Source organism: Pocillopora damicornis, chromosome 7, assembly GCF_964200805.1.
Source record: "Pocillopora damicornis chromosome 7, jaPocDami1.2, whole genome shotgun sequence".
NCBI lineage: Eukaryota > Metazoa > Cnidaria > Anthozoa > Scleractinia > Pocilloporidae > Pocillopora > Pocillopora damicornis.
The window spans coordinates 18,638,108-18,664,397 of record NC_142676.1 but is presented as its reverse complement, the minus strand read 5'-3'; the positions used below and the strand labels follow the sequence as shown (position 1 = coordinate 18,664,397).

The 26,290-nt window shown below is 38.0% G+C and overlaps 1 protein-coding gene and 1 pseudogene across 2 annotated transcripts; one reads left to right on the top strand and one right to left on the bottom strand.

Moving 5' to 3' along the window:
- Window positions 1-5,091: 5,091 nt before the first annotated feature.
- LOC149043005 (uncharacterized) lies at window positions 5,092-15,791 on the bottom strand (annotated as a pseudogene). The gene is made up of 12 exons (XR_016188856.1): window positions 15,447-15,791; window positions 11,241-11,326; window positions 10,569-10,595; window positions 10,406-10,483; window positions 9,522-9,620; window positions 9,114-9,209; window positions 8,785-8,862; window positions 8,464-8,676; window positions 7,807-7,884; window positions 7,449-7,661; window positions 6,449-6,652; window positions 5,092-5,744 (listed from the first exon to the last, which is right to left on the bottom strand). The product of XR_016188856.1 is annotated as an uncharacterized LOC149043005 (transcript).
- Window positions 15,792-18,269: 2,478 nt separating this feature from the next.
- On the top strand, window positions 18,270-25,632 carry LOC149043004 (uncharacterized). Its single transcript, XM_089211761.1, has 10 exons — window positions 18,270-18,615; window positions 19,715-19,782; window positions 20,120-20,215; window positions 21,135-21,233; window positions 21,905-21,982; window positions 22,091-22,303; window positions 22,755-22,832; window positions 22,974-23,186; window positions 24,042-24,242; window positions 25,063-25,632. The coding sequence occupies exons 1-10, from the start codon at window positions 18,306-18,308 to the stop codon at window positions 25,240-25,242; spliced, it is 1,536 nt and encodes a 511-aa protein (XP_089067887.1). The 5' UTR covers window positions 18,270-18,305; the 3' UTR covers window positions 25,243-25,632.
- The last annotated feature ends 658 nt before the right edge of the window (window positions 25,633-26,290 follow it).

Here is a 26,290-nt window from a genome sequence, read left to right as displayed (position 1 = left end):
TCGGTCCACGTTAGGAACCCGTTTCCAATGGTCTTCTGTAGACTTCTCTTCACCAATCCAACCATTCTCTCGAACTGCCCTCCCCACCATAGCTCTTCATTTTCCACACTTCCGCTCCGACTGCCAAGGTCAGCTGGGTTGTCCTTTGTACCCACATGACGCCAGTTTACTTCTGGGTGTTGCTGGATTTTCTGCACTCGATTGCTTACGAACTGCTTGTAACTCCCTGCTCCCTTGATCCAATGTAACGCAACGCTGCTGTCCAACCAGCAAACCATATTTCCAACTGGGAAACCCTCTAATGCTTCCTTAACGTTCACAATGAGATTGGTCGCCATATGACCGGAGACCAACTCGAGGCGGGGGATGGTGAGGCCTTGCTTCGCCAGTCTAGCTTTGGCTGCTATCAGCCCAACACTATCACCGGATGGTTGAGATATGACACCGTACACTGCCGCAGAAACGCCTTGTCCGCTTGCGTCGCCGAAACAATGTAGCTCAATGTTGCTGATCTCTTCAAAGTGTTGAGGTATGGCTCTGGGTACGGAAATGCTCACTGGTAGCTGTGCTTCCCATCTTGACCACTTGGTTCCCAGTTGACCAGGAAGTTGAGCATCCCATCCGACTTTCAAATCACATGCGTCTCGGTACAGTAGTTTTCCACTCAATGTCATAGGCGCTGCGAGCCCTAACGGGTCATACACTCTTGCTATCTTCGCTAGTATCCCTCTCTTTGTCACTTGGGTGCGGTCAGTTGGGAAATTTATTTCAATGGTATCTTGTCGCTTGTTCCATGGAAGCCCGAGAATAGATCCCCCTCCTTCTTGAGGTGCACCCAACTGTTCTTTCGCGAATGTAGTATCTTCGCTAAGAGACTCACCAGGGGACTCCACTGCCGGAACATTTGAATGCCACTTGTGCAGCTTGAATGAGGCTTGGTTAAAGACATGGGTAACGCCTGCTTTGACTTCAAGGGCAGCTTTTACGGTGGGTCCCCCGCTGATAAGGTCATCGACGTATAGACTCTTCTCTATTTCCCTCACCAGGTCCGGATTCTCGGTACGACAGGCTTCCAGGTGTTGTTTGATAACTCCCCCAAGAAGAAAGGGCGATGGGGCCAAACCAAACAGAGCTCTCGTGAATCTCAGTATTTCCACTCGCCTGGATTGCAAGTCCGTGATCCAGTGGAATCTCATGGCATCCCTGTCTTCTTCCCGTATTCGTACTTGTAAGAACGCTTGCTTGATATCACCTGTTAACGCGACTGGGTGGAAACGTGCACGGACAAGAACAGCCCAAAGCTTGTTCTGCAACGGAGGTCCCGCGTGAAGGCACTCGTTGAGAGAAGGAGCCTTCTCTGAAGCTCGGGCAGAGGCGTCGTACACGATTCGAAGTTTGGTACTCTCTGCAGCTTCTCTCACCACTGCTTTATGTGGAATATAGAACTCCTTTCCCACTGGTGGGCCTGACACTCGCTCCACTATTCCTTCGTTAAGCTGGTCTTTAATTATGGCGTCATACTTCTGGAGTATTCCGTTCTTCTCCAGTTTCCGAATGGTACTTTCTAATCGCTTCAAGCTTCCCGCTCTGTGGTTGGGCAGTGGAGGGTGGTTTCCCCTCCAGGGTAGCCCCGTCTCGTACCATCCCTCTGGCCCTCGTGTTAATTGTTCCTTGAATTCTTCATAAACATCTGCTTGATCTCCGCCTGGTGTGTCACGCAATCCTAGAACATCTAATTTGCATAGTTGTTCGTAATCTGCCGCTGTCGTCTGGGTCAAGAACATATTGGAGAGGTCAACTTCTTTACCTGGTGACATAATTGTCCATCCGAACTTTGTTAGCTCTGCAACAGGTTCGCCGGGACGTCCGATCTTTGGTATGGTTTCTGTCTTTATTTTTGCGTACTCGCTCGCACCCAGGATAATGCGGACTGGTAGCTCAGGCTTCTCGTCTCTGCCGTCCATGTATACCCCATCCAAGTAGGGATATTTCTCCAGTATCCCAGCATATCCTGGGTTGTCAAGTGATAGCAATGTACTACGGTCCACTCTGGTGACTTCCGTTTCCAATCGAAATTTTCCATCAAGGCTGCCAATCGTCACGCTATGAACTCCGATGACCTTGTTTGTTGACCCAAGCATCATCTCTATGCGCTTGAATTCTTCTCGTAGCGGTTTGTTTCCCAGGTGTTCAAGGATAGCTGACGACGCGTATGAGCTGCCTGCCCCAGTGTCTAGGAGTGCGCGGCATTTGATTCCATTTACTTCTACGACAACAACGGGATACACGACTCTCTCTGTTCCTTTGTTTTGTGCCGTCATAAATCTTCCCCTCGTTGTGTGACCGCTTGGTGGGTGATCACATATTGACGTGTGATGTCGGCGTTGACAGTTATGACACCCGCGGCTTCTACAGCTGTCTGCTCTGTGTTTGTCACTTGTACAATTAAAACACAACTGTTTTTGGCTCAGAATTCGTTTGCGGTCTCCGACCGCGACAACTTTGGTGCAATTAGCGGATGTGTGGTTCGTGTCATCGCAATAGACGCATCCGCGCATCTGTCCTCCATTTGCTTGTTGTTGGACCTGATAAGACCTTCCGCGTGGCGGCGGAACGCGGGCATTCCAGTCGTTGCGATCATTCTTCCTCTTGGACACACTCGCACCATCGCTTTCTTCTCCTTCTGAATTTATGTCTCTCCAACCTTTAATTGCCTGAATCAGTTTAGCGAAATCCCAGTCTCGCCAATCTTCGTGTCCCCGGACTAAGTCTCCCTTTATTCCTTTCAGTTTGTCTAACACCGCCCTCACATTTCCGGAGACTTCACGTAACTTCCCGAGCGTCTCTAAGCTTTGTACATTGAACAGAAGCCTTTTGTAAAACTCATTAATTTCTTTTGGACTGGCGCTTGTGATGGTAGGCAAACCCATGATGTTGTTTACATATGCATTTACAATTTCTGACGTTTTCCCGTACTCCGATTTTAGGATGGCCTTCGCCCTTTCGTACCCCTCAAGATTGAACGGGAGTCCATCTATGTCGGCTCGTACCTTTGTAACAAGGAGTTCCTTTAGATAAGCGAACTTTGTCACTGCTGACAGATCCGTCGCGTCTATTTCCGCAGAAAATTTGTTCCAAAAAGAGAGCCATTGTTCGAAGGACCCATCAAACTTCGTTATTGATAGCTTTGGCAACTTTGCGTGCATTCCGGAATCGCCTGATAACCCTTTCCCTCTTTTGCTACCTAATTCCTCTGATTTTTTTTCGTAATCAAGCTTCATTTCCCATTGTGCTTTTTCAAACGCGAGTTGCTCCTCTCTCTCCTTCGCGATTGTCGCTTTCTCGCTTTCTTTTTCGGCCATTTGCGATTTTTTCTTCACCTCCCCCAAACACTTCCCAAGGTATTCGATTTCCGCGTCTACACCCTCAATAACTTTGTCTATTTCATTGCTCCATGCACATACCTCGTCCATTTGCTCACCCTTTGCAATCTTCTTCTCTTCGATCTTTAATTTGATCTCGTCCGCTTCTTTTGCTAAACACACCAACCCGTCACGGTGTCTCCCAATAGTTGTCGCGTTTGCCTTGTCCACAATGCCCTTTCCCTTTTCTTGCTTGTACGCCAAAAGCTTGAGTTTTGCGTCCAAATTCTTCTGAAGTGCCTCCAGTTCCATGTCTCGATCTCAGTCCCGTCGGAGGTGCCAGTTAGTGTTGGAAATCCCAGTATAGCAACACTAGTCACTCGCGTAGTTTTCTTTTCCTATCTTTATTCTAGTCGTCACACGCTTCGTATCGCGTCGATCTTAGCCTATATCTTTTACAAAACCACAATCCTAAAGACCACCCTTGGTTTTGCGTTGCGAGGTTACACGGCCGACGTCACTTTTCCGACAAAACAACAAAATCACACTAACAACCCGAATTTTACATATCATTTTTGTTTAAAAGGAGGAAATCACACCGAAATGATATAGAGGAAAAGTTTCTCCCTGTAACTAGCCCCTATCCTTCCACCCCGCATCCTCCACGTTTCAAAACGCTTTGCAGCCCCTGGATTAGGATTAAAGTTCTCTTATACAATTTCCACAATTATAACAGTCTTGTTGTTGGCATTTTTGTTGTTGTTGTTGTTGATGTTGTTTTAACGTCAATAAAAAAGAAACCTATGGGTTACGATTCACCTTTTAATGGCGAATCGTAACCCAGAGATGGCTTCAAGAAGAGCCAGAGACCTCCTGTAATTTGCTCCACAACCTAGATAATGAATTATCGCAAAGGCTAATCCTAATCACACACGTGGTGACCGAGATAACAGTAACCTTGAAATTCAAGGATGATCTAAGTAAAGAAAAAAGAAGAAAAAAGAAAGGAAATCAAAGCAAAACTTTCAGAACAAAAGTTCTAGTTTACGCAATGACTTTAAATGACTTCCATTCTTCATTTTAAAATATCAGGAGTTTTTGGATAATACATCCCATAAGCAGTAGTAATACTTGGATGAAAGCGTGAAAATCTATCAAAATATAAAATACTGATGTTCGTGTGACATAAAAAAAGTTTACTCGTTGTTTAACCCATTAACCCTAAGAGTGACTGGCACCTAATTTCTCCTCACAAGATCACCCTTGAATAAAACATTAAGGTCACGAGAATAAGGGAAATGATCAGCAACTAAAGAAGCTCTTGATTTTTAAATAAATTCTCTTTTACAGAACCACAAGAAATGTACAGAGGAAGTATGGAGAATGTTCATACTGATCTTAGGGTGTAAAGGGTTAATAAAACCGCTTCCTAAACAATCCTCAATTTAGCTGGACCTTTAATATGAACATTTATTTTTGTCAACAATGTAAAGAGGGGCGAAAGCCAACCGTGGCGGAACATTCATTTAGTCAAATTAACCATCTTCTAGAGAAATCCTAAGGCCCACTGATTGCTTATAACCGTGCTTTGGGTTAGACCTGATATATAAATAACCCGCGCGGTAGGTTTTCACAGAGGTGAGACGAAACGTTTGCTTTAAATTGTTTCTCCAGGAGGCGAAACGTTCTGTTAAAAGTATGGATGGAATAAAGAGATTTATCAACAACGTTTCGCAGTCATCATTTATTTACATCGATTTCCCTCACTAATGTTTCTTTAGGAAACTAATAAAAGTGTCGAGAACATTTATATTTCGAGACTACAAAGTGCAAATTTGGAATCACACTGAAATTTTTCTATTGATATTTGACCAACTATGCACACCTTTATTTGTTATTTTATATTGTCTCTGCATTTCTTTGTCTGTTCATTGTCACTTCGGTCTCAATTTGATCTCCTTTGGACCAACTGCCTACTTATGAAGCAAGATTTAAACACATTGATACTATCCAGGATTCCAAGATATCGACCACTTAATTCCACACAAGATAGAGTGTCTATCAGTCTCGCTGAGTCCTATTTTTTTCTGTCTGTTTTGCACCTTCCCTTCACAACTGTACAAAATGGGGCTGAGTAGATTTGATTATTCAAATTAGATACAAGGAAAAATATGTACAAAGCTGAAGCTTCAGGAATGTAGGTAATTATGTTGTTAAAGGGCAAATCCAATAGTGCAGGTAGCAATTAGTTCCTCCACTGAAATATGTGGATTGTCCATCACAGATGCAAATATATCTCAGGACGCCTCTTTGTATCGGTGCTAAAAGATTATACTCAATGCCGTGATTTGTTGAGCATGTTACTGCCATTATCCTTTTGTTCTGTCAAAAAATAAAGAAATACACATTTGTTATGTTATCTATACTGGCAATCACATCGTTACCAGTGTCTTTTGGTTTGGATAAGCTCAAGTAATTTTCCATAAACCAACATGCATTGCTTGTTCATTCCAAATTTGCACAAAAAAATCATGAGATCACAATTAATAATATAAATAAAGAAAAGATTAGTTAGCTTTTCAATTTTATAGAGGCAAAGCCCGTGAATCGCGCAAAATCCATTCAAACCCTGCGAAGACGATTGTGCATTTGGTCGAGCAAACAGCATTCAATCAAAACAAACCTTTTCCAAATGTTGCCTGTATTATTCCAAAAATGCATTTAAATTACACTAAAGTACACTAGGCCGACTGGATGCGAAAGTAGGGGAGCATTAAAACTATAATTTCTAAGGTAAGAAAGGCCAGACACTACATTACTCTTGTGAGTTTTTCCACCTCACAAAAGAAATTGTAAAAGATCATTCAACTTCCTCTTGACAGAGCTTGATTCAGAAAAATTAGGTTTAAGTCCCCCAGTAACTGATGTCTTAGTCTTAGATTCTAAGAAATGCCAAAGGGGTAAAGACAGCTTACATTTATACATCCTTCTTTATCTGTTGATTTATATATTGGTTTTGTTTTTGTTTTTGTTTCTTTAATTTATTTATTATTTTTTATGTAAAGTATGAAAGTAAGTAAACTTACTGTTGGCTCATTAATATGTACACGTATCCTATCCGAGCCACCAGGAATCAGACCTCCACTTTTATTTTTATACTGACATTGACTAAAGTCTCCTGATCCTTTAGGACCAGCAGGACCCAGGGCTCCCTGGGGGCCAACAGGTCCCTGACTTCCGTTGTAGCCAGGAGGTCCGATAGGACCCGGCATCTTACTAACGTTCTTTACCTAAGAAGGAAAATAACACATGGCATCTAATTCACCCTTTTTCCTTTTTTTCACTTCGCCAAAGTCTCGTCAATAAATAATAATTGTATAGTTTATGAATAAAGAGCCATTTATTGATTCCTAAGCAACAATTGCTGTATAGAACCGAAAATTTATGCTAACAAACGGAGAAACTTGAAATAAATTGACCTATAAAAGGCATCCCCTCGGTCGATCAAGCCACTGACATTTGGAGATTTATGTTGCACTCATTTTTGTCATTTATTCTCTAACATAGTGCCGTCGTCATTGTTGATCTCAGCAGAACAAAAGGTGCTTGTTACGCATAAAATCAGCATATGACCGGATCAAAACCACTTCAGGATTTTTTAAGGCCAAGGTTCGAGGCTCGAATGCCCACGAAGAGTTACTCCACGCATGGGAAAAACTATTTATAACACCTTTCTGATCATAATAATGAATATTCTTAATTTGAATTTTGATCAATCCTATCTGGTTGACACACTGTGTTTTGGGGGAAGGGGTCTAGGCCAAGCTCCTGTAGACGTAACAAAGATTTTTGCACAAGTTATGATCGTGTTTCCCCTTTTGTTATAACATTACTTATGGCCTTTTTCGAGGCATGTGTGTGCTTGGTGATGAAGCCGCTTTTCCTCTCTAATTTATGTGTTGAGTAACCTTAGCTTGTAATGTTTTCTGAATCAATAATTTTTAGAGTAATACTGTGAGTAATAACCCTCACATGGAGTGGTCAGTGCGAGGTTCATTCAGTCTTAAAGTAACTCAGAAAGTGTACCTGTTCAGTCAAGTTGTTTTGCACTTCCTTTAGCTGTCTTACAATATTACCACGCGTTACATTTAAAACCACGCGTATACTTCGAAGATCCATTTTGGTAGAGTTTCCTATCAACCATAGCGCGGTAAAATGCTTTTTGAATTATTCTTTAATGTTGTCACGTGTAATGTTGAGCAATTCCTCGATTTGCTGAATCTTCTTGAGGTGTTGATCCTTTGGAAAATGAAAAATGATGTCTGTGGCGAAAAAGATCTTTCAGGTGCACATTTTTTACTCTTATACAAATCAACAATACTCTTTTACCTTTTTCAAAACTGGGAAACACTATGGAAAAAAAATGAAAATATTCATTACTTACCGTGACATACCTTGAGCTATTTGATTTGCTTTCCTCAATTTCTATTCTGGCCTTAAGTTTCTCAGTTTCCTTTGTTACCTGAGTTTTTAAAAAAATAAAGGTTTCCCTTAAAGTTTCATACGAGTGAATAAATAAATAAATAAATAAATATATAAAAGACATGAATAACAAAAGAGGCTGTCATTGGGTAAAATTGATTGTGTTCAATCGACTGATTTGCTCACACAGTTTGAATGATGGATTTGAGAATTAAGCAATCACGGATTAATGTATCAATATTGAACGCTTAAGCTAAAACCAAAACCAAACTAAAAATTAGGGGCTCTCCAATTGACGCAACAATGACATACTTTGGAGATCTGAGAGTATACAATCCGTTACTGGCAACAATGGGTGGTAGCAACATTGGGCACATAAGCAGATCATTTTATGCTGACTGGCTAATTTGCTGACCTAAGGCGAGGCAACTAAGTTTTTTCTAATTGTTATTTTCTCTTTTAGTCTCGCTGAACGTTATGCTTGGAAAAAAAGTCGAAAAAGCAGGGTGTTTCAGTAGGAGTGATAAGTAAGCTCAGGAACCCAATGGAATCCTGTAAGCTATGTCATATGATGGCCTATGATGTTAAGCCGTTGAACAAGCAATAGAAAACAAGGCACGTTTTCTGTCATGTTTTCGTGCACTTTCTTTTACTGTGTTAAGAGAATCGTTTGAGTTGAGTTCACCAACATCCGAACTCTTAGAAGTTCCGTAACTGTGGAATTTTTAACTTGTTCCAAAGCCGTAGATTGTTCTCGAGACATATTCCTCATATCTTCCCGAGTGTCATTCAGCATATTGGTCAAATGCTTGATCAACTTGAAGTGGTGATCCTTCAGAATAAAACATGATTTTGTGTTAGGTGTTCCACACAATTGCACTCATGTTACCGACACTTGCAATTCTGTGAAAAGTCAAAGCGTCCGCATTTAGTGACTTACCGAACTTTTTGTGATGTAGCTAGACTTTTCTTCCTCCATTTTAACTCTAAGTTCAAGTTTTCCAAAACTATTTGTTACCTAAATGAGGAAATGATATGTTATTAAGTATTTATACAAGAATTTTGGCGTAATAGCAGATTAGTGAGGTTGAACAGATGTATATTTTCAAAGGTAGCGAAGGAGGGCTGGATAAGAGCCTTATAACCAATGTAATCCCAAAATTTTCAACAGAGGGACTCGTTAGGAAAATGGAGAAATGTCTCTTTATGATTATTATTGGATCAAATGAAGGCATTCATTATATACATACTGCAAGGGTATATTCTTACGTTTTTCCTTTGTGATTCCAGTGAAGAAGATAAATAGTCACCACGGGCAATTGTTTCATTCAACTTGAGTGAAACAACTCCAATTTCACTGTTGACCTATCAATTTAAAATATCAATTTATTGAAGTCATCAAAATGTTTCTTAATTGAATTAAAATTGGGCTGAAAGACGCATTGAATTAAAGATGCCTTAGACATGAGGGTTTGGCGACTCATACAAGAAGTCAGATCAGGCGAAAACCAAGATGTTCAGTCAGAAAAAAAAAGCTTGATTTGGGTAGACTTATCAATTATTCATTTCGGCCCTGAATAGAACACACCTGCTCCAAGGGTAGAGAGTAAAGAGGAATTCTTTCGGCTTTCTCCGAGAGAAAACAACAATCACAACAACGATTCATCGGATTATTACCTTATTTTCGAAATCTTGCAAAGATGAGTTCGTTTTATTCAACAAACTTCCTTCTGTCTGCTTTATATCTTGCCGCATACGTTTAAACTCCTGATCGACCTGAAAGGAAATGACTCTCTCAGGAATAAAGCTTGCACACTACTTTCATACCTTCCCTGAATATTTTAGTCCCTACAATTTAAAATCTCAGATAGCACTTTGTTAATTATTTCAATGGGTGAATGTTCTCTGACCACTACTGATATCCAACTGTCTTTATGTTCTAGCTAGAAGTCATGTTGGCTCTGAGTCGCCACAATAGTTTTTTTGTCATAAATTATGATTGCAAAGATTTATATATTGATATTAAAGTACATTGTTGTTTTACGTAATCGTTAAAAAGAACTTTGAATCATCAAGGTATTGGTTAACACTTTTTTTTATGACCAACAGGCAGCATAGGGTACAGTTAACTGTTATGGGCGAAACTGTGTTTTAAAGAATGTGTTACTATAATCCTAACGTCAGGGAGGTAAAAACAGCTCTGTATGAGACACTTAAGTCATTTATGTTTTAATGGAACACTTGCCAAATCACAATGTTAAAAGGAAATAAGGTTTTAAGTTTATTCTAGATTGGTTGATATTAAACAATATTTACAAATATATATATATTATTTAGTAAGCATGTACTCATTTACTTCATATATACATCACTATAAGCAAATAACATAGAAAAGAACAAATGAAAAAAACAAAGCAAACAACGAACAACGACAAAAAAAGCAAGAAAAGACAAATGGCCACAGCGGCAGAGTACCGTGGTCGAAAGGTTTTTCAGTACTTTGTTAAGGTCCGCATATTTCACTCGTTAGCTCTTTTACCTTGCCTTAAATTTTATATTACCTGAGAGGAGACTTCCTCGTATAGTTTGGTAGCATTATGTCCCAATTGCATCGTCTCCAAGGTTATGTTTTGGCGAAGCTATAGAATAATGTGAAACATTAGAACTGTGCAGTCCGATGCACTTTACATGCACTATATCGAACGTGTAACTATTTTTTCGTACCTCAGATACATTTTTCTTCATCTCCGCCTGTGGAAATGAACAAGAAATACATCAGGCTGGTCTTATTGTAATCTTTGCCAAAAGAGAAATATCTTCATGTTTTAGAGCCCATCCACTACACCTACTACAGTCTAGCTATGTAAGTCACGTCTATTCGACTAATAAAATCTGAAAATGGCCCCTACATTGGATGAATTGGTGGTAAGGTAAGATTTCATTTGTTTCCTGAATTACGACTTGCTGTCTTGCCGAAGACGATAGGGCATTTAAACGGTTTAAACGACTTACTTGTGCACACGATCTCAAAGCTATAGCCACTGTAGTTAGATTTTCAATTGAGCTTCGAATATAACGTGTGACTGTATTGGCTGATCGTAACCAGCATATATACACACTCTGCGTGTCAGGAACTAATCTGAATTTCACTGCGTCCCTGTTATTTATTCATTCTCGTTGTGATCACTACACTGCTGCAATACCCTTACTACTTTGACGACAAGCAATCATAAAGCGCTCTACTTCAAAATGGTATTACACTCGATTTCTTAACTCTTGCCTACGGTTAACTGCATGGTATAGTAATACATGGTCAATATTAGCGAGCCAAATGCTTTAGTATGGAACCCAATTATTACTATCTTCAATAAAAATATCAATGTATAAGGGCATCACCATTTGTTCGTTTAGCGAAGACATATTTGTAGAGAACGTCCCCGATTGCTCATCATTTGCCTTCCAAGCGCTTGTTCTGCCAAGCCCTTAATGGTAAGAAAGTATGGCAAAAAATTAGGCAGCTACTTCTAAAAGATGGCAAATTTTTCTCTTCAATATTTCATAATCAGCTATCTTGACGGAAAAAATAATTTAATCATTCTTAACTATTTTGACCAAAGCCAATAAGCGCATATAAAAAAAAAAAAGTACAGTAAGATTACGAAAAAAATTAAACTTAAGACTTCTTCACATTAGAACACGTTAACATAAGTGGTTTTATTCTTTGGGCACTCCAAATTAATTTGCTTTGTGAAGTCACCTCTTTCTTGTTATTCGTCAATACTTTCTGTATGCAGACGGGTTTGAATAAATGTTTGGGACTACAACTGGGCCAATAAGAGCTAAACCGATTATTTACCACCGTAACTTGAAGGCCTTGAACAGTCTTTGGATATGTTTGAACTTGTGTTCATTAACACTTTTTCACGGACAGACCCATCTGGTGTTTTATGATACTTCATTCTTATCTTTAACAACTAGAACGATTAAAAGCCATTATCTAATGTTTTGCCTACTACTAAATAGTGGGTATTCATTTGCTCCACAGTATTTTTAAATGACCTCAGGAATATTAGTTTCCAGTGAGAAATCGCTGCCACTGAGACAACGATAAGTGACCGCAAAAAGCACATATTCTAATGTTCATATTCATTTTTGTCGGTATTAATTATTGCGTGACTGGCTTATGATATAAATGGGGGAGGGAAAAACACAACGCAAAACCTGGGCTCCTGTCAAAAAGCAATACCCAGGCGTAATAAAATCATCGAAATAGCTATTAAAATCATAAATAAACAAGGTAAGAGATTGTTATGCTAGATTTTTTTTTTTAAAGTTGTAGTAACTTACGCCAGTAAACGGTGGCGACAAGTAGGCACACCGTGTATATTTCATAGTAGCTGGCAACTAAATTTTGCCGACCGGACTTTGAGTTCGTCTCAAGATAGAACAACACAAGTACACAAGGAAATTTTTACAGCAACCTTTCAATCATCCTTTTGTCTTTTAACGGCTTGAAGCTCAGTAGATTCTGTCATATTGGTCATTATTAAAACTGTCTTGGTTTTGATATTACTTTTCGACATAGGAAAAGTATGTTGGACAAAAATATTCCACAACAATAAATATCTCTCAGCCAGCTTCAATAATGACAGGGTATTAAGTTAAAAAATGAAGCAAAGGATTATGTTGACAGAAATACCGAAGGTCAAGTATATTCGTTACATGAGGTCACACAACTCGGGTAATATTCACGGTGAAAATGTCCATATTTGAGCGGTCGAACGAAAAAATCATTTCTCGAAAACTAAAATATATTTTGACACAAAAACTACACCACAATTATAATCACGTATTGGGCTACAAAATGTGAAAGTAGGAGTGAAACTGAATTTTGGGAGACTCGCCAAAATATTTCAAATTTGTTCGATGGATGCTGACATCAACTCTTGTGTACGTGTAGCATTAAATTGAAATTAAAAGTAGCTATTTCGGAAAAATGTTCAAGTCCACCTCTCAAGTTAAATAGATATCGCGAGCATTAATGCAACCAAAAGGTGGCCTCTACAAAACCAGTAAATCATTAAAGGTAAGAAAAATTCAATTTAGGTTTTGACCTCAGCCCATCGAAGACTAAAACCCTCTTTAACTCATTTGCTTCTACTTTGATATCGCACTGAACACAATTTTTTTGTCCTTTGTTTTGTTTTGCTTTGTTGTTTTCTTTTCTTTTTTTACCTCTTGGGTCATTGGGGAATTTTGCTAATGTATGAACTCGTTCTTGAACAACACTCATTCCGATATCATGCAAAAGGCGCCTTAAAGTTTTTATTCTACGAGCATCACGCTTTGCTCTCCTGTCTGAATATATAAATTTCAATAGTGTTGAAGCAATAACCCGCTTTTAACTGCTTCGCTGCCATTGAAACAACGATAAGTGACCGCAAAAAGCACATATTCTAATATTTTCAACTCAGCATAAACAAAAATCTCTATACAGGGTAGATATTCATTTGTGTCGGTATTAATCATTAAGTGACTAGCTTATGATATTAATGGGGAAGGAGAAAACACAACGCAAAACCTGGGCTCCTGTCAAAAAGCAATACCCAGGCGTAATAAAATCATCGACATAGCTATTAAAATCATAAATAAACAAGGTAAGAGATTGTTATGCTAGATTTTTTTTTAAAGTTGTAGTAACTTACGCCAGTAAACGGTGGCGACAAGTAAGCACACCGTGTATATTTCATAGTAGCTGGCAACTAAATTTTGCCGACCGGACTTTGAGTTCGTCTCAAGATAGAACAACACAAGTACACAAGGAAATTTTTACAGCAACCTTTCAATCATCCTTTTGTCTTTTAACGGCTTAAAGCTCAGTAGATTCTGTCATATTGGTCATTGTTAAAACTGTCTTGGTTTTGATATTACTTTTCGACATAGGAAAAGTATGTTGGACAAAAATATTCCACAACAATAAATATCTCTCAGCCAGCTTCAATAATGACAGGGTATTAAGTTAAAAAATAAAGCAAAGGATTATGTTGACAGAAATACCGGAGGTCAAGTATATTCGTTACATGAGGTCACACAACTCGGGTAATATTCACGGTGAAAATGTCCATATTTGAGCGGTCGAACGAAAAAATCATTTCTCGAAAACTAAAATATATTTTGACACAAAAACTACACCACAATTATAATCACGTATTGGGCTACAAAATATGAAAGTAGGAGTGAAACTGAATTTTGGGAGACTCGCCAAAATATTTCAAATTTGTTCGATGGATGCTGACATCAACTAAAATATATTTTGACACAAAAACTACACCACAATTATAAGCACGTATTGGGCTACAAAATGTGAAAGTAGGAGTGAAACTGAATTTTGGGCGACTTGCCAAAATATTTCAAATTTGTTCGATGGATGCTGACATCAACTCTTGTGTACGTGTAGCATTAAATTGAAATTAAAAGTAGCTATTTCGGGAAAATGTTCAAAGCCACCTCTCAAGTTAAATAGATATTGTGAGCACTAAATGCAATCAAAGTTAGCCTCTACAATACAAGTCAATCATTAAAGGTAAGAAAAATTCAATTTAGGTTTGACCTCAGCCCATCGAAGACTAAAACCCTCTATACCTCATCTGCTTCTACTCTGATATCTCGCTGTACACAAATTTTTTTGCGTTTTGTTTTGTTTTTTCTTTTTAGTTTTCTTTTTTTACCTCTTGCGGTATTGAGGAATTTTGCTGATGTAGGGACTCGAGGCGAATTTGGATGACTCAAGGCGATTTATGGTCCTAGCGCAGGTTTTACACAAGAAAAGATTGCAAATTCAACTACACATTTCATATTTCACGTTTGACATTTGTCATAAATATGATTCCTGAAAGAGCCTTAAGCAAACTTGATTCACTCTTTTAAAAAGCATAGCACATTTTCTTTATTGAAGCATCTTGAGCCGACGACACACTTGGCGATTTTATAAGCCGATCGCGGCGAATTTGATCGCCGGCGAGAGTCGCAAGCGATTTTCGCCACAGATCGCTGCGGACGCACTTGGCGATTTTTCCGCCGGCGACGATGTAGGACTTCAGCCTTGACTCAAGTTCCATCGGGTGAAGTTTAAAAATTGTGTGAACCAATGTAAACAAACAAAATGGGGACAGCGAAGCGAAAAAAAAATGTTGGCTGCCGCCATAATTTTGCCGCTAAAGCGCTCCAGGAAACGTTCTGAAAGGCGGGACAATAGAAAATTGTGGTCGAAGACACGAATTTTATTGAAACGCAGTCCTTCTTGAGACGATTACTGTAGTCGTTCGACGTTATATCAGATAAGCATGGATTTTCTTGCCATAGTGTGATCAAATTAATTTCTTTAAGTTTAAGCAGAGGGAACAGAAACAAATTTGGTTAAAGAGAACAGTGTACCGCGTTGAAAAAAAAAAAAATATATATATATATATCTGAATGGCTCGATATTGCTGTCCTTCGATTTTGATGCTTTTGTCATAATGCGATCTAATAATGTCATTTAAGAATTTGATGTTAAGATATTATAATAGAAATAAATATCATAAGGAAAAATCTACAACTAACCTTTTATTTCGCTAAACAAGCTCCAGAAAATTTTAAAACTGCTTCTTTGGCTTGCGGCTCAAGAGACTCTCCGTACAGGTTGTCAGGCACAATCGCTAGACCAATTTTGGCCACACTGTTGGCATGTTTTCCGTAGAACTTACGGTATTCTTCACTTTAAGCACTCATCATAATTTTGAATACCGTTATTTCTGGACGGTATTCTTTCCAAATTGAACTCGAGTTATCGGTGCCAATGCGTTCTCAAAAAGCTTGTAAATCACTTGGCTGCGCCTCCTCCAATTGATGTTACAGATTTATGTTTAAGTTATTCCGCTTTTCTCGTGTTCTCCCAACACACTGCGTGGCTTAAAAACTGTTCACTTAACATGATTCTTTGTGTTAAGATAATGGAGTGTTCAAACAGCGGTCATAGGACGAACAAATTAAGCAGTCCTAAATTAGTCATTCTGTTTCACTAATCGTTGATGCCTCATTGCTGTCGAATTTACACAGTTGCAGTAAGTGGCAAATTACCTGAGAATAGTCAGCCAGTTTAAGCCAAAGTCCACAGGCAGCGAAGGAAAGAGCAGAAGAAAATACAACCCCGTTGGGTAAGTCATTCTTTGTGCTGCCGCTTGTGAGGCAGCACAATAGTACTGTGTTGAGGTGTAATAATTTTCCTGTCAAGTGTAAAGGACGCATGAATTCAGTTGATGATTCGAATCTTCAACTGAATTTTATGACACGCGGCTGACCGGTGCAATATTTGTTCACTTCGCTTTCAAGTCAGTACTAAACTCTATTACCTCCCCTCAGCAGACAGTCAAATCTTTAGAATTCTGTTAATTTCGATTTCAGAAATGACCTGATGGCTACAAAAGAATTCATAATTAGGGAATATGCCATATTCCCTAATTAGCAACTTTTCCACAGCTACGCATAGGCAAACATTGGCAATAATGTGTCGGTGAAAGACACAAGCGACAAATGAAGTTCATTGGTTGGTTGTACTGTTGACTGTTTTCACTGACACATTATTGCCAATGTTCGCCTGTTTTTATTGTATGTGGCTCGTAGTTGAATTATGTGATAAGTAGAAATTGTAGTAAAGAGTCAAAATAATTCTTAGACGACAACAAAAAGGCCGGTAAAGCTCAGAAATAAAGAAACTGACCGTGTGGCATCGGCGGCATTACCGTAAACATGCCAATCATCCCCTTACTTGATACTGGCGTGAATCTTTTTGAGTCAAAGTAATTTTAAAGGGCGTCTTTTTTTTTCTTCTTTTAATGCGTTTGTCTTTCATTGTTGGCACCTTCAGTGTGCTTGCTCAAACATTATCATTGCCTGATTATTTGGCCTCATACCGGATTTCTTATGTCACTGCATCATTATTGTACCACAATGGAACTCTTGTCAACACAGTCAAACTCATTCAAGTCACTGGTTTGTAATTAAGACCGTTTTTCCTTCGTTATTCATAACCTGATCGGTACTTTTCGACAAGTGGAATGATAGCAGTTTGCAGCTTAAACAAAGCTTCTCAAAATTGACAGGGTCAATTTTTTTGGAAAAAAATTTTTGAAAAAAATTTATCCAAGAAGGAATCGTCTGGGTGAAGTATTCATCGACATCAACGTGTCTCACAATAAAAGTGAGATGTTCCCAAAGCAGCATTTCTAAACTGCTGCCCTGAAGACTAAATTACAGACTTATAATGTACCTTTAGAAAAGTATCCGATAAAAAAGTAAAATAATGAAAGGATTTGATTGATAATTTCAGGTTAAACTCCCAGTCTAAGTAAAGAATTATAAACAATGCGATCATCGCAGTAAATTTTCCAATTTAAGCAATTGGAAAGAAGAAGCCTGAAAAAAATCAGGACTTCAACGGGATTCGAACCCGTGACCTCCGCGATACCGGTGCGATGCTCTACCAACTGAGCTATGAAGCCACACATTGGGAGCGAGGTCAATTTATTGAGTTCATATCTTCCCGTGCAGTGAAATGAAGTGAAGTTTTCTATATGAAATAATTCATATTTGTACTGCGGTTGTAGATGAAAGTGAAATGTGATCATCGCAGTAAATTTTCCAATTTAAGCAATTGGAAAGAAGAAGCCTGAAAAAAATCAGGACTTCAACGGGATTCGAACCCGTGACCTCCGCGATACCGGTGCGATTTTTTTTTTTTTCAGGCTTCTTCTTTCCAATTGCTTAAATTGGAAAATTTACTGCGATGATCACATTTCACTTTCATCTACAACCGCAGTACAAATATGAATTATTTCATATAAAAAACTTCACTTCATTTCACTGCACGGGAAGATATGAACTCAATAAATTGACCTCGCTCCCAATGTGTGGCTTCATAGCTCAGTTGGTAGAGCATCGCACCGGTATCGCGGAGGTCACGGGTTCGAATCCCGTTGAAGTCCTGATTTTTTTTCAGGCTTCTTCTTTCCAATTGCTTAAATTGGAAAATTTACTGCGATGATCACATTTCACTTTCATCTACAACCGCAGTACAAATATGAATTATTTCATATAAAAAACTTCACTATAAACAATGCGTTTCATCATGCGCAAAATTCGAACAATTTGTATTTTCTTGGAGTGGAGCACGCATATGTCACTTATCAATTTAACTGCAACAGCTTAATGCTTTTCGACAATACTTGTTAAGATTTCTGTTTTTAAGAGTGAATGCTCTTTTGAGAACTGCTTTATTCCATTACAACGAATCCACCATTGAACGAGAACAATCGATTTTAGACTTAAAGGCAAAGTACGACTGAAAAATAATTAGCATCCTCAACCCACAATCACTATTTAATCTAGGCAGGCGGTGGGTGAAAGGACGTTTTTTTCGTCGAGATGGAGCTGATTAAAAAGGGAAGTAGTGCAGAAACAAGTGATAACTCAGCTACCGTGACTGCAGAAAACACCGGTTGGTTTGGAACGTTCGGAGAAAGAGAGGAGATTAACGAACGAGAACAATCCCAGCCTATATATACCTGGCAATCAAATACAGATGTAACTCGGCGACTTCTGTTCATATCAATTGCAGTTGGCACTACAGCCTTCCTCACAGCTATAGCAGCTTTGGTTTTAGCTTTGGTCATGATGAAGTCTAACACATTCAACACCTCCTCGACTTTTCCAACGGATCATGGCGCTCTTCAGGGTAGGTAGACTTGCATCTCTATTCTACCCGTTGCATAGACAGCTTCTTTAGGAATTTGGGGCTCAAAACAAGAATCATTACCACGAATTGCAAACCCGATAATGGGAAAAGACATGATTTAGACTAAAGACAAAAATATGGGAAAGAAAAGGGCTTCAAGGTATCACGTTTTGCAAGTATGATTGTAAGTGAACATTCGACTGAGAAAAAAAAGACCAATGATTGGTAATTTATGGCCGTACAGCTTTAATGTCTTATGCTCCTTGAAAAAGTACAGTATAACGCATGTGCCCTTTTATAACGAAAATGTTACACCAATTCTTTAATTTAGTTTTTTATATTTAATCAGTCTTTGTTTAAATTTTGCGCAACATTTTTGGAAATAATAGCTTGTTAAAGAATAGTTGTCGGTTTGACTGATTTTCGCATTTAGCCTTCCTTAGTTGCTGTACATATCGCTCTCTCGGAAAGTATAGCGCTGGACAAAGAGTTAGAGATTTATCCCTGGATGAAGCACTTTGGTCCAGAAAATAATTGTATTTTTAGAAGGGCCAACAAGAAGTCTCCCTCTTGAGGAGCCGACAGTATTTTTTCAGCAAAAAATCAGTTAAATCAATCCAATCAAAGAGTGTTTTCGTCCGTGCCAAATCTAAATTCCACCCTAAGCAACTGGTGTTGTGAGTTCAAAGTCGTCTATCTCAAGACAGGTCCATTTAACAGCGCAAGGCAATTAAAGCATATTTTAAATTAATTAATTAAGTCTCGAACACCTTTTTTTCATTTATTTTTGTTTTTAAGGACGTTGGCAATCAATTTCGATTTCAGCATTCAATAAGGGTTGGAAATTTCCCTTGAGACCTGTCAAATGGAGATTTTGACAATGTTTCAAACATTTTTAACGTCAGCTTGGCGACCAAAGAATGTAAAGGAAAGGACTTACGTTTCAGAAATATGTTCATAATACCGTGTTATCAGCTTCCCAGTGAAGAAAAGATTACCCGGTAAAATATTTTAGTTTTCATCCCTTCGTCCAAGGAAAATGTAAATTGCGTCGTGCAAATTTGATATGGTCTCTTCTTTCATGTATTCATTTCCACAGGGGCGTCAGAGCTTGAAAAGAATGTGCAAGAGATGAAAAGGAACCTCTCAGTTGTGCGAGAATATTCGGTAAGAGGATATTTTTTGTCATTTGAAGTAACAGGTAAAATTGGAAAGCTCGCTGATGTATATTTTACACCCAGTAATTACACTAGATTGAGGATCTCAAACATTTTCTACACAGCTACGACAAATAATTATCCAAATAACTATAAAACTATTTTTCTTCGTTGGTTTTTTTTTTGGCTTTTTTCAGGGTGCAGATCGAATTCTTTTCTTTTATTCTTTTGCCCTTTCTCGTCCCCTGACTCGACAATGCAATGAAAATCATTTTATAAGATCAAAACTCTTCTCCCGGTAAATAATTACATTTATTGGTTTTGTGTTATTCGATACCTATTTTCAGGGCAAAAATACAGCAGAATTGTGGCTCATCCTTAATGGAACTGTACATCAGAAGTTTTTTGATTTTCAAAAACAAATCCTTAAACTGGATCAGAAGGTAAAAAAATTAATTTAAATAATCGTTATAATTTTAGGTCGGTAAGAGATCTTTGACACTATTTCGCGAGAATCCTTGAAGGGAACACCTATTCTAATCATAGACATAGTAATTTTGCTTTTTAGTTGTTATTTTGTTGTTGTTGCATCTGTTTGTTCGTCTTTCAATTTTCACGTTTGTTAAAAAATCACGCGTTTTTTTAATTCGAAAATTGTTTACACAAAAAATTCTAAGAATATTGAATACATTGAGTATATTCAATAAATTCATTGATATTGACATGTCAAAGACAATTAAAATTAAAAAAACTTCAGAAAGCATGTTATGTTTGGCAATCTCAGGCAGCTGCTGTTTAAACCAGAAGAAAAATAGCTAGAATTTTGAAAAATTCGCAGAACACTCACATAAGAATGTCTGCGAGTACAGTTGTTTAAGATTTAAAAAATGCTACATTAAAGAAACCGGAAAAAAATTTGGGCTTCGACGGAATTCGAACCAGTGCCTCCCAGATACTCGTCGGGAGCCATCCTGACCAACTGAAGTGCAAAACCACCCGTTGAGTCGAAGCAAACTTGGAGGATTCTTCTTTCCCGTGGACACTTAAGTTTTATTTGTCCTGAAGATTGAAAGGAAATAAAGCCATAATCCTCGCAGATGGGCGGCAATTTTAGCAATTGCGGGAATGAAGCCTAGGCATGGGTTTTAGAGGAAACCTTTAAAATTGGCCTGGCTCCCAATGTATGGCTTCGTAGCCACTCAGAGCCAACATGACTTCTAGCTAGAAAGCCAGTTGAATGTCAATAGTGGTTAGAGAACAAATAAAGTGCGATCTGAGATTGTAAATTAAGGACTAAAATATTCAGAGAAGGTATGAACACAGTGTACAAGCTTTATTCCTGAAAAGGCTATTTCATTTCAGGTTGATCAGGAGTTTAAAAGAATTCGGCAAGATGTAAAGCAGACAGAAGGAAGTTTGTTGGATAAAACGAACGCATCTCTGCAAGAATTCGAAAACAAGGTATAATCGGGTTAATCGTTGTTGTTGCTGTTATTGTGGTTGTTGCTTTCTTTTGGAGAAAGCTGGAGAATTCCTATTAACCCCCTACCCTTGGGACAGGTGAGTTCTATTCAGGCCGAAATTAATAATTGACAAATCTACCCAAATCAAGGTTTTTCTGACTGAATATCTTGGTTTTCGCCAGATTTGACCTCTGTGTGAGTCGCCAAACCCTCACGACTAAGGAAATTTTAATTTAAGGCATCTTTCAGCTCAATTTTAATTCAATTTAAAAAAATCGATGACTTGAATGAATTAATATTTTGAACTGATAAGTCAACAGTGAAACAAGAGTTGTTTCACTCAAGCTGAATAAAACAATTGCCTATGGTGACTATTTATCTTCTTCACTGGAATCACAAAGGAAAAACGTAAGCATATGCGTTTGCAATATGTATTTAATGAATGCCTTCATTTGATCAAATCATAACCATTAAGAGAGATTTACTTATTTTCCTAGAGAGTCCCTCTGTTGAAAATTGAAAAATTACACTGGTTGTAAGGCTCTAATCCTGCTCTCCCTCTCCATCTTTTAAAATATATATCTGCATTTATTGTTCGACTTCGCTAATCTGGTATTACGTCAAAATTCTTGTATAACTGCTTAATAAGATATACCTTTCCTCATTCAGGTAACGAATCGTTTTGGAAAACTTGAACTTAGAGTTAAAATGGAGGAAGAAAAGTCTAGCAATATTGAAAAAAGTTCGGTAAGTCACTAAATGCAGACGCCTTGACTTTTCACTGAATTACAAGTGTCGGTAACATGAGTGCAAGTGTGTGCAATACCTAACACAAAATCATCTTTTATTCTGAAGGATCGCCACTCCGAGTTGATCCAGCACTTGACCAATATGCTGAATGACACTCGGGAAGATATGAGGAATATGTCTCAAGAACAATCCATGGCCTTGGAACTAGCCCAAAATTCCACAGTTAGGGAACTTCTAGGAGTTCGGATGTTGGTGAACTCAACGCAGACGATTCTCCTGACACAGTTAAAGAAAGTGCATGAAAACATGACTGAAAAGGTGCCTTGTTTTCTATTGCTTGTTCTACGGTTTAAGATCATAGGACATTATATAACATAGCTAAGCAGGTGTCCATTTGCTCCTGAGCTTACTTATCACTCCTACTGAAACACCCTGCTTTTTCAACTTTTTTCTAAGCATAACATTCAGCGAGACTAGTGGGGAAATAACAATTAAAAAAACAATTTAGTTGCCTTGGCATCGCCTTAGGCCAGCAAATCAACCAGTCAGCATAAAATGATCCGCTTAATTTACTTATATGTCAAACGTTGCCACTACCTATTTTAGCCAAGAACCAGTTCATGCTTCTAGATCTCCAAAGTATGTCATTGTTGCGTCTTTTAGGGAGCCCATAATTTTCACCAAATGGCAGACCCCCTTTGTTTTTTATGTCTTTATTTGTTTATTTATTTATTCGTTCATATGCACCCTTCTTTTTTTAAAAACGCAGGTAACAAAGGAAACTGAGAAACTTGAGGCTAGAATAAAAGTTGAGGGAAACAAATCAAATAGCACAAAGCAGGTCACGGTAAGTAGTTAATATCTTTTTTTTTTTTTAGTGTTTTCCCAGTTTTGAAAAGGTCAATAGACCATTGTTGCGTATAAGAGTAAAAAATGTGCACCTGAAATATGTTTTTTGGCATAAACATTCTTTTTTTATTTTCCGAAGGATCAAAACCTCAACAGGATTCAGCAAATCGAGAAATTGCTCAACATTACTCGTGAAAACATGAAAGAAGAGTCCAAAAAGTATTTTTCCGCGCTATGGTTGGCAGGAAACTCTACAAAAACCGATCTTCAAAGTATAAGCATGGTTTTGAATGCAACGCGTGGTAATATTGTTAGACAGCTAAAGGAAGTGCGAGACAACTTGACTGAACAGGTACATTATCTGTGTTACTTGTATTTAAGACTTAGTCAACCTCACTTTAACCACTCCATGTGAGGGTTATTACACACAGTATTACTCTAAGATTATTGACTCAGAAAACATCTCAAGCTTAGGTAGTTCTACACAGGAATTAACGACTATAACAAATACGAAGGTCTCCGCTTCGTCCACAAGAGCTTGTCCCAGTCCCCTTCTCCAAAAACATAGTGTGTCAATCAGATTGGATTAATAAAAAAATCAAATAAGGAATGTCCATTACTATGATCAGAAAGATGTTATAAACAATTTTTCCCAAGCGTGGAGTAAAAAAGAACTTTTCGTGAGAGTTCGAGCCACGAACCATGCCCTTACAAGATCCTATGCTCTACCAAATGAACTAAAGAGAAGGGAGTTTTGATCCGGTCATATGCTGATTTTACGCGTAACATGCACCTTGTGTTCTGCTGAGATCAACATTGACGACAGCATTGTGTAAGAGAATAAATAAAAAAAAAATTAGTGCACCGTAAATCTTCAAATGTCATAAAAAATAAAAAAAAATTAATATTGCTAAATTTGATAGCTTCGATGCCTTGATCGACCAAGAGGATACCTTCCATGGGTTAATTTATTTCAAGTTTCTCTGGTTTATAGCACGAACTGTTCGCAACAGATCCAGTCAAGCAGTTCTTTTCGGTTCTATACAGCAATTGTTGCTTAAGAATAAATCAAGTGGTTTAAATGTATGTGTATATAAATGGCTCTTTATTCATCAACTATACATTTATCATTTATTGAAGAGACTTTGGCGAAGTAAAAAAACGCAAAAAGGGTGAATTTAGACGTACGTATTATTTTCCTTTTTAGGTCAAGAACGTTAGAAAGATACCGGGTCCTATCGGACCTTCTGGCTACAACGGAAGTCAGGGGCCTGTCGGCCCCCAGGGAGTCCCTGGTCCTGCTGGTCCTAAAGGATCAGGAGACTTACGTCAATGTCAATTAGAAACAAAAAGTGAAACTAAGATCGCTGGTAGCAATAGGATACTTGTACATGTTGATGAACCAACAGTAAGTACATGTATACTTTATATTTAAAAAAATATGAGTAGGTAAATGAAAGGATAAAAAAGGTAAATCAGTCAATGTCGGCATGAAAGGAAAAATGGAAATAGGATCAGTGGTAGCAATAGGATATTTGCACATATTGATGAACCAACAGTAAGTACATCTTTACTTTACATTTAAAAAACTACGAACTGATAGATCAACAGAGAACAAGGTATTTCTAAATATAACCTGTCTTTACCCCTTTGATATTTCTTATAATCTAAGGTTACGACCTAAATTACTAGGGGACTTGAATCTTATATTTCTGAATCAAGCCCAATCAGGAGGGGAGGGTGTTGAATGATCTTGCACAATTGCTTTCGTGAAGGGAAGAAATTCAAAATAGTAATGTAGTGCCTTTCCTTTCTTACATTAGAAATTTTAGTTATAATGTACACCCACCATCGTATCCTGTCGCTTTAGTGTACTTAATATGATTTTATTTCATTTTGATTGGCTGAGGTAATTGCATTTTTCGAATAATATAGACAACATTTCGAAAATGTTTCTTTCGGTCGAACGCTGTTCGCTCGACCAAATGCACAATCGTATTCGTAAGGTTTGAATGGATTTTGCGTGATTCACAGACTTTGCCTCTGTAAAATTGAAAAGCTAACTCTTCTTTTTTTCATTTATATTATTAATTGTGATCTCATGATTTTTCTTATCTTTTTTTTATGGAAAAATCAATCGAGCTTATCCAAACCAAAAAGACACTCGTAATAATGTGATTGCCAGTATAGATAACATAACAAGTGTGTATTTCTTTATTTGTTAACAGAATAAAAGGATAATGGCAGCAACATGCTCAACGGATCACGGCACTGAGTATAATCTTGTATCGAGGGTACAAAGTGGAAACGTCCGGAGATACGTTTGCGTCTGTGATGGAAAATCCATACTTTTCAATGGAGGAAGTAGTTGCTACCTGCACTATTGGATTTGCCCTTTAACAACGTAGTTACTGTAACCTTAAAGATATCGTCTATTTCAAAATAAATAACGTTTTTAAGTTATTCAGAGCGGCTGCATAACGCTAAGAGAAGAATCGTTTAATTAGATTGAATATGTAGCAAGAACTAACTGGTTAAATCACCATGTTTTTTTTAGAGGACAAAATATTGAATTTATTCCCACATTTCTTCAAATGTGCACTAAGGTGCATCATCTGTGGACAAAAAAAGGGTTTTGCTAATGTTCTTTATGGTGAAATAAGAATTAGAAGTGAACTAAAGTTAAGTGAATCCATTTACTGAAATAAAATGCGTGCTTTTAAAACGATTGTCTGTAGGTATTTAACTACTATTTTACGTGTCTGCTAGTATGACGTTATAAATTACGCGACTGGAGACTATTGTCTGTAGTCATGACGTAACGATTAGTACCATTAATAAGCAGCATAGAACGTGCAGTTAATGGCAGTGACACGAAAATAACAATTAAGAGATTTTTATTGTGTCACAATTGATTTGGGAGAAGCCCGAATCTTCCATCATCCGAAGGAATCGAGAGCGCTTAGAATTGTTTCTGCATAAATCTACTTGTAGTTCGAATTACTACGAGAAAAGCTCGAGTTTTCTTTTTTTTGTGTGTGTACAACACACACTGTTAGGTTTCATACCGTACTCAGCAACTATCACGGAATAGATAGCGATTTTTGACACCTTGAAAAAAGAAAATTCACGGCCGCTTCCTGGTAAATAAGGGTTCCGTCTTAAAGACGAGTTATCGAGCCCTCTCTATTCTAACTATTACATAAAAACCCGGAGAACAACAGAAACAACAAAATCACACTAAAAAAATCAAGTTTTGCATATCAGTTTTGTTTCAAAAGGAGGAAATCACGTCGAAATGATATGAATAAAAAAATGTAGAAGAAAAGTTTCTCTCCGTAACTAGCCCCTCTCCTTCCATCCCGCGTCCTCCACGTTTCAAAACGCTTTGCAGCCCCTGGATTGGGATTAAAGATCTCTTACACGATTTCCACAATTATAACAGTCTTGTTGTTG